This window comes from Thunnus albacares, chromosome 17 (assembly GCF_914725855.1).
Source record: "Thunnus albacares chromosome 17, fThuAlb1.1, whole genome shotgun sequence".
NCBI classification, from domain to species: Eukaryota; Metazoa; Chordata; class Actinopteri; order Scombriformes; family Scombridae; genus Thunnus; species Thunnus albacares.
The window spans coordinates 18,086,323-18,098,336 of NC_058122.1; the positions used below are offsets into that span (position 1 = coordinate 18,086,323).

Below are 12,014 nucleotides of genomic sequence, written 5' to 3' on the forward strand. Positions count from 1 at the left end.
TGTGTGTGTGCAGTTTGAAGGAATATTGAATAGTGAGTTTAGGGTTTTGCACAGAAGCTCAGTTGGTGAAAGTCTATGGTAAGGTAGCGACTCTACCTTCATTAAATGATTAAAATAATTTCATTCCTTTCAGTTCAAACATTCATAGTCACTGACTAAGCAGTTTGTTCCACCTTTTTTCCGAAGCTAAATGGTGCTTACTGAACACCTCTATCACTGTACAAAAGTCCACAGAAGCATAAATGGTACCTCTCAACAATAATGTAAACAATTGATGATGAAAGTGGTCACTTTCCTGTTTATTACTTTGTTGCTGTATTATTACACACTCTCATAGCTAATGCAGGGTTTGATATTTTAGATGGATAGTTCAGCTTATGCAGCTTGAAATACAATTTCCTGGTAAGGTCAAAGATAGTGATAATAAATGGGACCCGTCTATCTGAACAACACATTCATTCAAACTCTGCTTATGTGGGGACTTGTTACCTGATTTCAGCATTGTTTGTTAAGAAACAAACAACCAACTGATATTAAAATATGAATGTTCCAAAGTCCAAGGTGATGGATCATGTTTTGATTATGATATGTTTAACACAAAGTGTACAATAAAAACAAATACTGATACAGAAATGAGTCAACAACCTGACAAGGCCACATTTTGATGATTTTAAGTCATGAAGTAAATACACTGTTTTACGCTAGAAACAAACTGGTTGTGGTGCTCCTACAAAACTAAATAAATTTCATCTCCTTCTGAAGATTAGTTTTTGGATATGATGGGATTTGAAATTATGCCTAACCTTTTGCAAAGGATGTTTACGTGACTCTTTTTCCTGGCCAACAATATCTCTGTATCTCATTTGGCAGTACACTTGTGTAATCTCAACGGTAAATCATTCATTGTGACATATGACCTTTTGCCTGACTAGTTAAATGAGATTTCGACATAATCCACTCTTTCATTTATAATCCCCATCTCATCCCCTTCTGTGCGGCGCTGCTCTCCCACCTGGCTGACCACGAGTCGTCCGTTGTTGGCCTCAGTGGCATAGATCACCCAGAGGCCGTTCTCATCCACAGCCAGGTCAATGTCCGATTTCCCTCCCCAACGGTAGGGTGAGGTGTCGTGGTAGTTGGCATTTGTGATAATGGCCTCACCGCTTTTGATGCGCGTCCTTAGGTCGTATTTGACTATGTTTCGTGTACGTTCTTTGTTGTAAAATACTGCACCATCATACACCACAAAGCCCGTGCCATCAACTCTGTTGGGCAACCTGTTAGGAGAGAGAATCACATGAGTGGTGCAGAAATCCAGGAGAACAAGCCAATCCATCTACTCTGCATGACACAGTCCTACAAGACGGCCTCACGGTGAGCAAGCTGACACCACAGTGGGACCATTCTGCTATCACCATCTATATCCACATCAAAAGCCAATAAATCAATACAGCAGCAGATGCTATTTGATCATCCAGGACAGTGGGAGGCGCCCTCACTTGTAGGTGGTGGTGGCGCGGTTCTGTTTGAAGTCTTCCCAGGAGGCATACTCGTACAGCATGTCGGTGCGATAGGGGGTCCAGGGCATAACGTACAGACGGTCCCCAGACTGCAGCGGGTCCTTACACCATGCCCCCGCCTGGTGCTCCGCCTCCTGCAGAGAGCTGGCCGCCTGCACCCGCAGTAGCGTCCCCGGACACACAAAGACTGGAGCAGAGGAGGGGCGTTGGAGCAGAAAGGAGGAGAAGAGGGAAAAAGGGAGAGATACAAAATCAAAACAAAGCATTATAAAAATGAAAGATATCATGGAGATGGCAGGGGAGGGAGAGAGGAAATGGGAAAAGGCCAAAGACCATGGAATATAGAACAGGAGAGAGAGACACAGAGCGGATGGAAGAAAGATGTGAGTTGATAAAAGTAAGTTGAGAATTGAAAAGGAGACAAAGAATAGGAGGAGAATGGACGAGAGGGGGAGAGGGGGAGTGAGGTGAGGTACATTATCAGATTTAAAATGAAGGAACATATAAAAGCTCATTTGTAGAACATCAGCATTGTGGTTGGAAAGTGTCTGGATATGATAAATGGGAGATTTCTGGCTGCTGCCGCGGCTTAGATGTGGTCTCTAATCTAATTTATCTTGGCCTACTTTTTATTTGATTGTGCATTTTCTATTTCAAAGGCTTTTGCTTCTCTGCTCTGCTACTGGGTGGTAAAACTGTAATTGTGGAGCTTGTTTTATTAGGACTCAAATTTGGCTCTCAGTCAAGAGTAATGCGTCAAGGAAAAAAAGCATCCTGGGGTAAAGATGTGAGGTTGGCCAGGCCACCCTTTCCTTCGCAGCTGCAACTCACCCACACACACATACACACACACACACACAAATACAGACACAAACAATTGTCCCTATTCCAAACAGACATAGATAAACACAGACAGACAATACATGGGCACACTCACACACAATCCATACACCAAACAAGCACACACACACACACATACAGAGGATGTCTACTTTAAGCAGGTGGAGGACATCCACTACGGATTGGTGTAAATTGGCTAGCTGACGCACTGTGTCCCTGCCTGACAAAGCCAGTGCCCTGGGACCACCAAGCATGTCAGGTGATCTATGAGGAAAGCTGCTGGCATCCTCGGCACTCTGACATCACAGTGGTACCAGCAACAGAGAGAGAGAGAGAGAGAGAGGGCAAGAGAGAGTTGGAGGCACTACAGAATGAAACAGCTGAGGAGTCCCCACGTCTCCTCTGCCAGCTTATTTATGTGGCTTTCTGGCTTGGGGTTACAACAGAACTAGACACCTGCTGGTCACCTCATGATTGAACGCATCTCTGAACTAATTGGACGCTGCAGGGGCATTTGGACACAGATGACATACAGCACACACGGATGCATAGACACACACACACACACATGCATGCCATCCCAACACACACAAGGATAGTACAAGACATGCATGCACACACCTACACGCATTCATACACTGTCACTGTCACACTGTTAAGAGTGATGGATCAGTCTAGGCTCAAACTGTCTTGAATATTGCATGGAGTCTGGTGCAGGAGGAGAATCACAATAGAGAAATGGAGGAAATGGTGTTACTTCAGGCTTCAGGCTTTTGAAAATCCAGCTTTCTCTTTTTGCTGTCTGTCGTGCTGTTGTTGATAGTGGTTGGTGATCTGTAGTGCTGGGCCACTTAGGAATTAGCCTGTTCTGTTTGAGGGGGTCCAACAGGGATTGAGACTAGCAGCCAAACAGGAATCTAATCAAGCTCAGGCATAAACAAACACTCTGAATACAGACTCTTCACAGGGAGGAGGCTTGTCATGCTCCATTGTCGAACCAAAATGCTCACTCGAAAGCAGAGACGCCTGAGGTGTTTGCTTTGCAAATATGAACGTGGGTGACTGAAATATGCAAAATAATGTTCAGAGCAATGGTTATATCCGGCACTTTCAGACAGCTGAACAATGAGTTTTTTGTTTAACATCTATGCTAACTCTTCCTCACACCACAATCAAATGACATCTTTATCAATCCAGGCACACCATGAGTGTACTGCAAATAAGTTCCAAAATATTTCAAACACCTCACTCTGTAAAGGGTGAGGTATTATCAGAGAAGAAAGCTATCAAGTGAAAAAAAAAACAACTAATAAAAGTAGGACACTGCCTCAAAACTACAATGCTACTGTAAATAGAGAAACAAACAGCATGCAGAAAGCAATGCAGCGACTCTGCATGTAGGTGACCCATAAACAAAGCCAGGAACACTCAGCCTCAAGGTAGAATAAAGGACAAAGAAACACAAACATGCAAGTATGTTCTCCACAGTCACAAAAAGGATGACCTACTATAAAAGAAAGTATTAATATGCATGCAATGCATCCAACTCATCTGTAGTCAGTGAAACTGATATGTATTAAAAGTAAAGTAGAAGGCGGAGCAATTCCATAATGTCACTGTACAACAATTTGGTTCGTGGTCAGTAATCCAGTAAAACACCCATTTTACACAGCAGCACATGCAAAATTTAACAAACTTGTACAGCAACAGTATGATCTAATGATGGCAAATCAGATGTAGTTTGGAAGATACATGCCACCAAAGTATATTATGCTATTAAGTTCAGTGTGTTAAGATTTAATATGGTAGTGATTCACCTTTACTGGTGTTGTCTTTACTGGGATTAGCAATTTGTACAGGTGTTACCAAACAAGCTGATTAACATTGCTAAATAGCAGAGAGAGTATTTAACCTTCATATATGAAAAATACATACAATATATTGTTTGTGTTTTATGATACAATACTGTATATATTAACATCATATTAATAACCATTCATATCTATCATGTCCAGATTGAAGCGCCTAATAGACCAATAATAAAAGTATAGAACTGAATCCAGAGCTTTGGAGGAAAGAAGGACTGATGTACTCTGTCATGACTGGCTATATTATACAGGCTAGCGAAAGAGACGACTGGACTACAATCTAGTACATCTCCACAATAGCCGCTGTTGCATGCAATACAATTTACTCACAAAACATCATGCCCGCCACAGTGTCCCTCCAAAAATTCTATGTGATTCTGTTCATTATTGCACCTAACCTTCCAGCCCTTTCCTAAATTGGTAGCAGTCTGTGCTCTATTGGGCCCATAACCACAATAACATTGTGGTGCAGAATAGACTAACAGTCCCTCATACTCTGCCTACCTCCCCCATATTCCTTCTTTCTTCCCTCCTCTCCAGTGTGAACCCTGCCGGCTGCTGATCAACAAGCCCTGGTTTATTCTAATGAACTGGTCGTTGGGTGGGCCCAGTGTCAAAGGGGCTCATCAACGGCCTCCAGGCTTTACACGCAGGCCATGAGGACACACATATATACACACACATTCACACACTCACAGGCCAAACAGAAACAGTGGCCACGCTTCACACCCTGCAAACCCTGCCTAGGGGGCTTCATTAAGTCTGACCTGCACTCCCCAGCCTTCCCGGCTGCCTTCTTGTTTACCAGCTCTTTTTGCCTCTCTGTCGCTCTGCCTCCCTCTCTCTTCCTCTAACCGTGAAGGGTGATTGTAGCAGTGGGAGGCTGGAGCAGCCAAACCCTAGCAGTAGAGTCTTATAGTACAAAGGGCTATTATGACCACAGTATGAATGAAGTATTAGGCATTAGGCATTAAGCATTAGGCGTAAATCTTGAGATTAGGCATTATCCTAGTCTGGCTTGCGCTGGTTAACTAGAGTAAGAGCCATCTGGGATTATGTGAGATAGTTAGATTAATAGATTATTTCCTGTTTGGGTGCAGATGGAAATCTTGTAGTCATGATCAGCCCTGTGAAGTCACCAGGCAGTGCCGACACAACACTTCTTTACCCTCCCAACTAGCCAGATGGCTAATGAAACTTACCTTATCAGGGATTAAAACCCAGGCTGTAGCTATCATACTCTAGCATGCCAATTACTGCCACACATAGAGGGAAATACTGCTGTAATAATTGACTATTTATCTCCATAATCCCTTTCCCAGGCACAGGTCAGCTGTTACTTGTCAATATGAGGCTGCAGTATAAAATGATGAAAGCGCCAGAACTCTCCTGGAAATGACAGTAAATATCTCCCATTAGTATCTAACAGCAATTTGTGATTGACTGGTAACACAATTAAAAGTGGGTGCTGACAGCTTTGGGCTAAATTTAGACTTCTCATTTTAGTTGTCTTCCGCAATTCGTGTGGTTTTCATGTTTGATGTGACAGCATCATGGTGATGGTTAATGCACAACTTTGATGATCTAAACACCCCCTGCCAATGGTTGGCAGCTGTTTCTAAAGTGGCATCCTCATGGTGTTTGTGGGTTTTTTTTTTGTATCTACAGGGATCTGAGGGCTCTGCTGGCCTACGCTTTTGCCCAGTCCATAGTCATGGCCTGCTCACAGGACTGACTGCTGAGAGCATGCTGCTCTAATTGAATCCCACACCTGTTACTGGCAGGTGCAGCACACAGGCAGCAGGGGGCAGAATGGAGCATAGCATGGTACCCCGCATTCCATGCTGGACAGCTAATGGGCTTTAAGGGTTAGTGTTTGTGTATGAGTGCGCAGTGAGTCTCTTGATGCTATGCTGATGTGCATTCATCAGCCCATTAGTGTGTTTAGGTGTGTCTTACTGTGTTTGTACATATGTATATGCATATGTGTGTGTGTGTGTGTGTGTGTGTGTGTGTGTGTGTGTGTGTGTGTGTGTGTGTGTATGTGTGTGTGTGTGTGTACGTGTGTGTGTGAGGGCATGCATGTGTGCAGTTTGGAGTGACAAATAGGCAGAAAGAGAGAAGAAAGGGTGAAGAAGGATGTGAGCGTGTTCTGTGTATGCAAACAAGAAGAGAGCGAGAGAGAAGTGGAGTAAGAGAGAATAAATAGGTTACTTCCTGTGAAATGAGAATTAGGAGTGAGTTAATTTGCTGAGGAGTGACATATAGTGACAGTGAGAAGAGGAGAGAAGTAAGGAAGGAGAAGGGAGGGGCTCCCATTGTGTTTCCGCTTCCTTTTAGACTACAAGGGGGTCAAGTCATTGGAGTAAAAACACAATACAGTACAAACAGCCGTGTACAGACATAACACACAGACATACACTCTTAGGACACACACACACACACACAGACTCTCAAACAATGCACACAAGCACACACTGTCCAGACAGTGGAAGAGGCAGGTGTCAAGCTGGCACCTTTATCAACCCAAACATTCACCCCAGAGAATACCCTTCACTGAGACCAAAAGCTGGCAACAGCTAGAGATATCGTCCATTGAGAGCAAAGTCTTATCTGCCTTAGAGTGAAGCTGACACTGAGTGACAGGAAAGTTGGTCGGGACACGGCTGCAGATACAGTAGACGACAGAGGGGCATACTCTACACTGACTGACACTTAAGCGGTGGGGGAACAATAAGCCTGCATGGCTGTAACATTAGCCTAGCTTAGCCTGCCACTGCCCTGCATGTCCCTCCCTCCCACTTTCTGCTCTGAATCAGACTCGCCAGAAGTGCTGTCTCTCCATAAAGGTCCTGAAACCAGCTTCTGTCATTTATATTCATGACCACCTGCCTCATCCACTCACCTCTCTGTTCCTTGGCTCTAACAATGCAATGATTTCTGCATGTACAGTCAATCCCCATCCCTATCTCCGTGTGCCACTGAATAGGCTGTCTGCACTGCCTTGGTCACATGACTGTGCTTGTGTGTGGTGGGTCATTCCTAATGAGGCGATGCTGCCTTACTCATCGTCTCTATAGAGACTGCTCTTTCTCATTCTCTCCATTCGCAGCCATTCTTTGTGTTTTCCTGTCACACGATGCAGTGGTTTGTCACTCATTCCCCCTCACTTTTCCAAAATCACAGGTAGAGAAAGCTGTTTTTGTGAGCAATGGTTCTGTCCCCATATGCTCCCCCACCCCCATCCTCCATGGAAATACAAGTATTGTGCACAGTAGTCTAATACTGCTTCCTTTTCTTGCCCCTTTTCCTTTAGAAGCAAACAAACTGGAGGTGAGAAAAATATGGTGGACACTTGTTTGGTCCTGTCAGCAGTGATAAAGGGAATACTGTAATGATGTGGGTAGTGTATTCTGCAAGACTGTCAGCAAAAAAGGTGAGAAAAGGGACAGAGGGAGTGATGAGAAGAAGTAGAGGCGGCTGACGCTGGTGTGGTCTTAAAATAGCCTGACAGTAGGTAGGGTGACAAGTATTGGACATTCATTGAACAGCATCTCCAGCATGTGACATCACCACACGACGCACCTCATCCCAATCCCAATCTGTCAATCAGCGGATCAATCAGTAAGGATTAATTTGACAGACACGGGCAAGACACACGTCTGGAATGTTAATTCAGCCATAAACAGAGAAAGGAAGTGTGTTTAGCAGCAGTGGTGGGATGGATTAAGGTGGGTAAGGGCAGGAGTGCAGACGAAGGAAAGGGGTTTTCATCTTAATGTTAGTGGGAGGAAGAGTAGTAAATAAAAATAACCAGTTGAGTGAGGCGGAAGCAGGAGGGCGAGGAGTAGGAGGGTTTGCAGCTTTCTATTCCACTGCAAGCAGGGAGAGAGAACTAAAATGGCCGCTTGCAGTGGGAGAAAAATGTGGGACAATGATCCATGTTAATGAAAAGCCATGGACACAATGACAGACAAAGGGGTCCATAAACCAGTTAATGGCAACCTCTATAAGAGTTAATTCCTCCAACATATGGATCTAGCCATGGGGCCAGACAGGGGAATGGCTGAGGCTGAGACAGATGTGAATGGTGGGGGTTCAGAGAGTTGAGGAGGGTGGGGACCTGAGAGGGAGAGTTAAGGCTCACTGGGAAGCTTGCACTGATGGCCACTACTCTCACCATGACCTTGGATATGGGTCAGATCTATCTCTGTTCGAGGAGCTAGTGATTGAGGTGCCTGGCCACGCTGATTGGGTCTCTTTAGGAGTGCTTGTGCCGAGGCTCTGATGCATCAGAGGGGCCATTACAAGGAGCTGGAGCACTCCCTACAGGGGATACACCTCCCTCCCCCATCCCCTCTCCTCCCCCTCCGGAGCCTCATTGAACACATAAGGAACCAGGAGGGATTGACTCGTGGACGGGTAAAGAGGGGGCACAAGTTCACAGTGCATGTGCAATAAAGAAAACAGAGAGGTGGCAGTGACAAACTGTAGAAAGAGAGGGAGAGACAGAGAAAAGAAAGGAAGAGGAAGAAGAGTGTGAGAGATGCTCAAAAGAGCCTGCGGCTGCTTGTGATGGCCAGATGTGATCTGAGAGATAAACCAATCAGAGGAAGGCGAGAGAGAGAGAGAACAAAAGAAAGGGAGGATGAGAAACATAACAGAGAAAATAAGCAGAGACAGTGAGTAAGTAAGGGGACAGTGAAAGTAAAATAGTTAAATGAAAGTGTGATTAATAGAGAAAGAAAGAGAGACAGAATGAGAGAAGGACACTGAAGCACCTGGAAATGGGATACTGTAAAAATGATGTGGGTGAAACTTTGGCCAGTTACTGTGTTATTCTTAACACCATGTTTCTGCTTTGGGTTTACAACAGCAACAAACTGATTTGTTCCTGAGAAAATAAAAAAAGAGGGGAAGAGATACAGTATGGAGAAAAGGACCAGCTGAGTAATGTAAAGAAAGAGAAGAGAGGATTTTTTTTATAGGTCTGGAGGGACAAATACATCGCAGTAGCGAAATGAGTGAAACTTCATGAGAAATGTGAATCATCGGGTGTGTGTGAGGTAACAGTGTGAAGCAGAAGATGGTTTTTGATAGGGATGGTCAAAAGAGGAAAGATTTGCCATCCATGAGATGATATGAATGTATGTTGTCTGTAAGTTTAAGCTGAGATGTGCTACTTCTTACAGGAAAGGAATGAAGTGTATCTCTAGTTTATCTCTCATAGATACTGGACTGACCTCCCATGAGGCTTTTTTGCAGAGTTGATGTGCATATGCATGTTTGTGTATGCGTGTCTGTGTGAGTGTGAGTGTGTTTGTGTGTGTGTGCATGCGTGCAGGTCAGGCTGGTGTCATCAGAACCAAGGAGGAAATCTAGAAGGATTTTAGAGTTTTGGTTATAAGTCAAAGAGAGATAGAAAGAGAAGGGCATAGGAGGCGATTAGAGATCGAGAAAGAAAAGGGAGGGATATCAACATCAAACATGACCACTACACAAGGTGCTGGGTTAGGAGGGAGATATGGGGGGAGGGAGGGAGACAAGGGCGGAGGAGGAGGAGGAGGAGGAGGAGGAGGAGGAGGAGGAGGAGGAGGAGGGAGGAGGAAGGGGCGAGCTGTGGTTGTTATGTTCATTGTGGTCTTTACCTTTTTGATCCACTTCTATTCAAGCATCGGAAAAAGGAGAAAGAAGAAGATAGAAAGATAAAAATAGAAAGACAGTAAGGAAGAGAGGGAGAGAGAGAAAGAGAGAAAGAGAGATAGGGAAAGTAAAGAGAATGAAAGAAAAACAGGTGCAGGAAAAAAGAGAAAATTGAGATTAAATAAAACGCTGTCCTTTCTCTCTCTCTTTTTTAAAGCAAGTTATCTGTCTGTGTTATGGTTGGCTACTCAGAGAAAGGATAGCTCAAATGGAAAACGAGGAGGGGAAAATGGCCTGACCTGGGTTTAAATCCATTTCCATTTCATTTCAGCTTTATCAATAATCCCCCAACAACACAATCCACCCTCAACCACACACTCTCGACCCCACCTCCACCCCTCTTATTGCCACATCCCTCCCTCACTCCCTCCCAGTTACCCTTATGCCCCAAAACTCCAGCTCCAGGAACCTGTTGGAGAGAGAAACAGTGTTGTGGTCCTCTTCAGCTGTGAAAGTAAACAAAGAATGGGAAAGGTAAAGAAAGAGATGAGGGGGATGGTAGATGGAAAAGTGGCAGTGAGGATGTCTCTATCTGTGGCTAGTTGCCGTCGGAGGGATCCTTTCTCCTCATCTCTCCCCAAGTACAGTCTGTGTTGACATTAGAGCGGTCCCTTGATCTAAAGAAAGCGGTGCTTTTGGCTTTGCTCAATTTACAGAGTCAGGAAGCTCACTATAGAAGCCAGCAAAAACACTCAACCCATCGACCGTCCAATCAATGGGGAGCTGCCGGCTTGCCTGGCCAAGGCTGGCTCATCAAAGAAAAAGAGAACAAACAACAGGGGAAAGGGAGGGCTTGACAGAGTGGAACGCCTCAGAAACATAGAGAGAAACCAAGAGACACGGTTGGGGGAGGGGAAAAAATAAAGAGGGTAGAGACAAAAGAGAGATGAGACAAATGTCTACAGCGGGCTCATCACACAGGAATCAATAGGTTGATATGTTGAGTCACACCGTGGCCTCCACTGACACAAGCAGGTAAGGGCGTGGCTCCCCATGACCGTGATTCTATTTGGTACCTGCTCATGTCGTCTTATCTGGGGAAGTCCGTGAGCAGCTGAAGACTCGAGAGGGAGCGAGCAAGGATCTCAGGTCAGCCTTTCACAGTATAGCGCTGGCACACGCCTGTCTTATGCGCACAAGTGGTGTGCGAGTGGATCGTCATGTCTCTCGGGGAAAAGACGTGTCAAAAGGCACATGGCTGGTGGATTCCTGCTGCGAGTGTGACTGTCATGTGTGTGTCACGGGAAGTCTGATGTCCCCAAAGAACCCTGTGAAATTGTCACGACACCTCGCAGGGTTGCCGGTAAAAAAAAAAAAAAGAGAGCGAGAGAGAGCAAAAGAGAGAAAGAGAGATGTAAAAAAAAAAAAAAAAAATCGAGCGTGCAAAATAAAAAGGAAAAAGGGAGCGTTAGCAGCAGTAGCCTGATCTTTGTGGGGGATGGCCTTGCATCTTGGCAGCAGTACAGCAGAGGCAGCATCAGTATCAGCAGCAACACTGATCATTTATCATCATATGCCAAGATCAAACTGGACAAACAACCTCCATGAAGACCTGGGGAATGGTAGCCATTTCCAGCCTAGAGGGGTAAACATTGCAAAACTATGAATACGAGTCCTGTGAAGCTGGGGCAGGGGGCAAGAAAGCATTACATCCCTGCCACCAACTGTGAGTGCAATCATTAGCTCCAAGGTTAGGAGAGGGGGAGAACACCCAGAGCTTTCATCCTCTCTGTGGCAACTGCAGGGGGCATATATGAGGAGACCAGAAGAGCAGAGCTTCTCTGCTTTGTGGAAGTGTAAGGTTACAGTCCTCAAAAGATGGTATACTAAATGCAATGCTGTAAATGAACCTCTGAGTATGTTTTCCTAAACAGGAGGAAAATGATGTGAGTGATTTGCACTAATGTCATGTAGAGAAAAAGAGAGAGAGAGAAAGACAGAAAGGGAAAGAAAACGTCTTCAATGCTGCAGAGAGGGAGAAGAAGAAGAATAGGGGAAATGGAAGACTTCTGTTGACTCCATTTTCTTCTGCTCTTGGCGGTCCTGAAAAATAGACACTAAGCACAGACACACACAAGATCAT

General features: G+C 44.8%; 1 protein-coding gene across 1 annotated transcript in view; it reads right to left on the minus strand.

Moving 5' to 3' along the window:
- adgrl1a (adhesion G protein-coupled receptor L1a) overlaps nt 1–12,014 on the minus strand; it is a 67,273-nt gene that overhangs the window by 22,341 nt on the left and 32,918 nt on the right. The window contains exons 5-7 of the mRNA XM_044331893.1: nt 9,877–9,891; nt 1,500–1,707; nt 1,013–1,277 (exon numbers count right to left, since the gene is read on the minus strand). Coding sequence (XP_044187828.1) covers nt 1,013–1,277; nt 1,500–1,707; nt 9,877–9,891 — 488 coding nt within the window. The remainder of the gene's footprint in view (nt 1–1,012; nt 1,278–1,499; nt 1,708–9,876; nt 9,892–12,014) is intronic.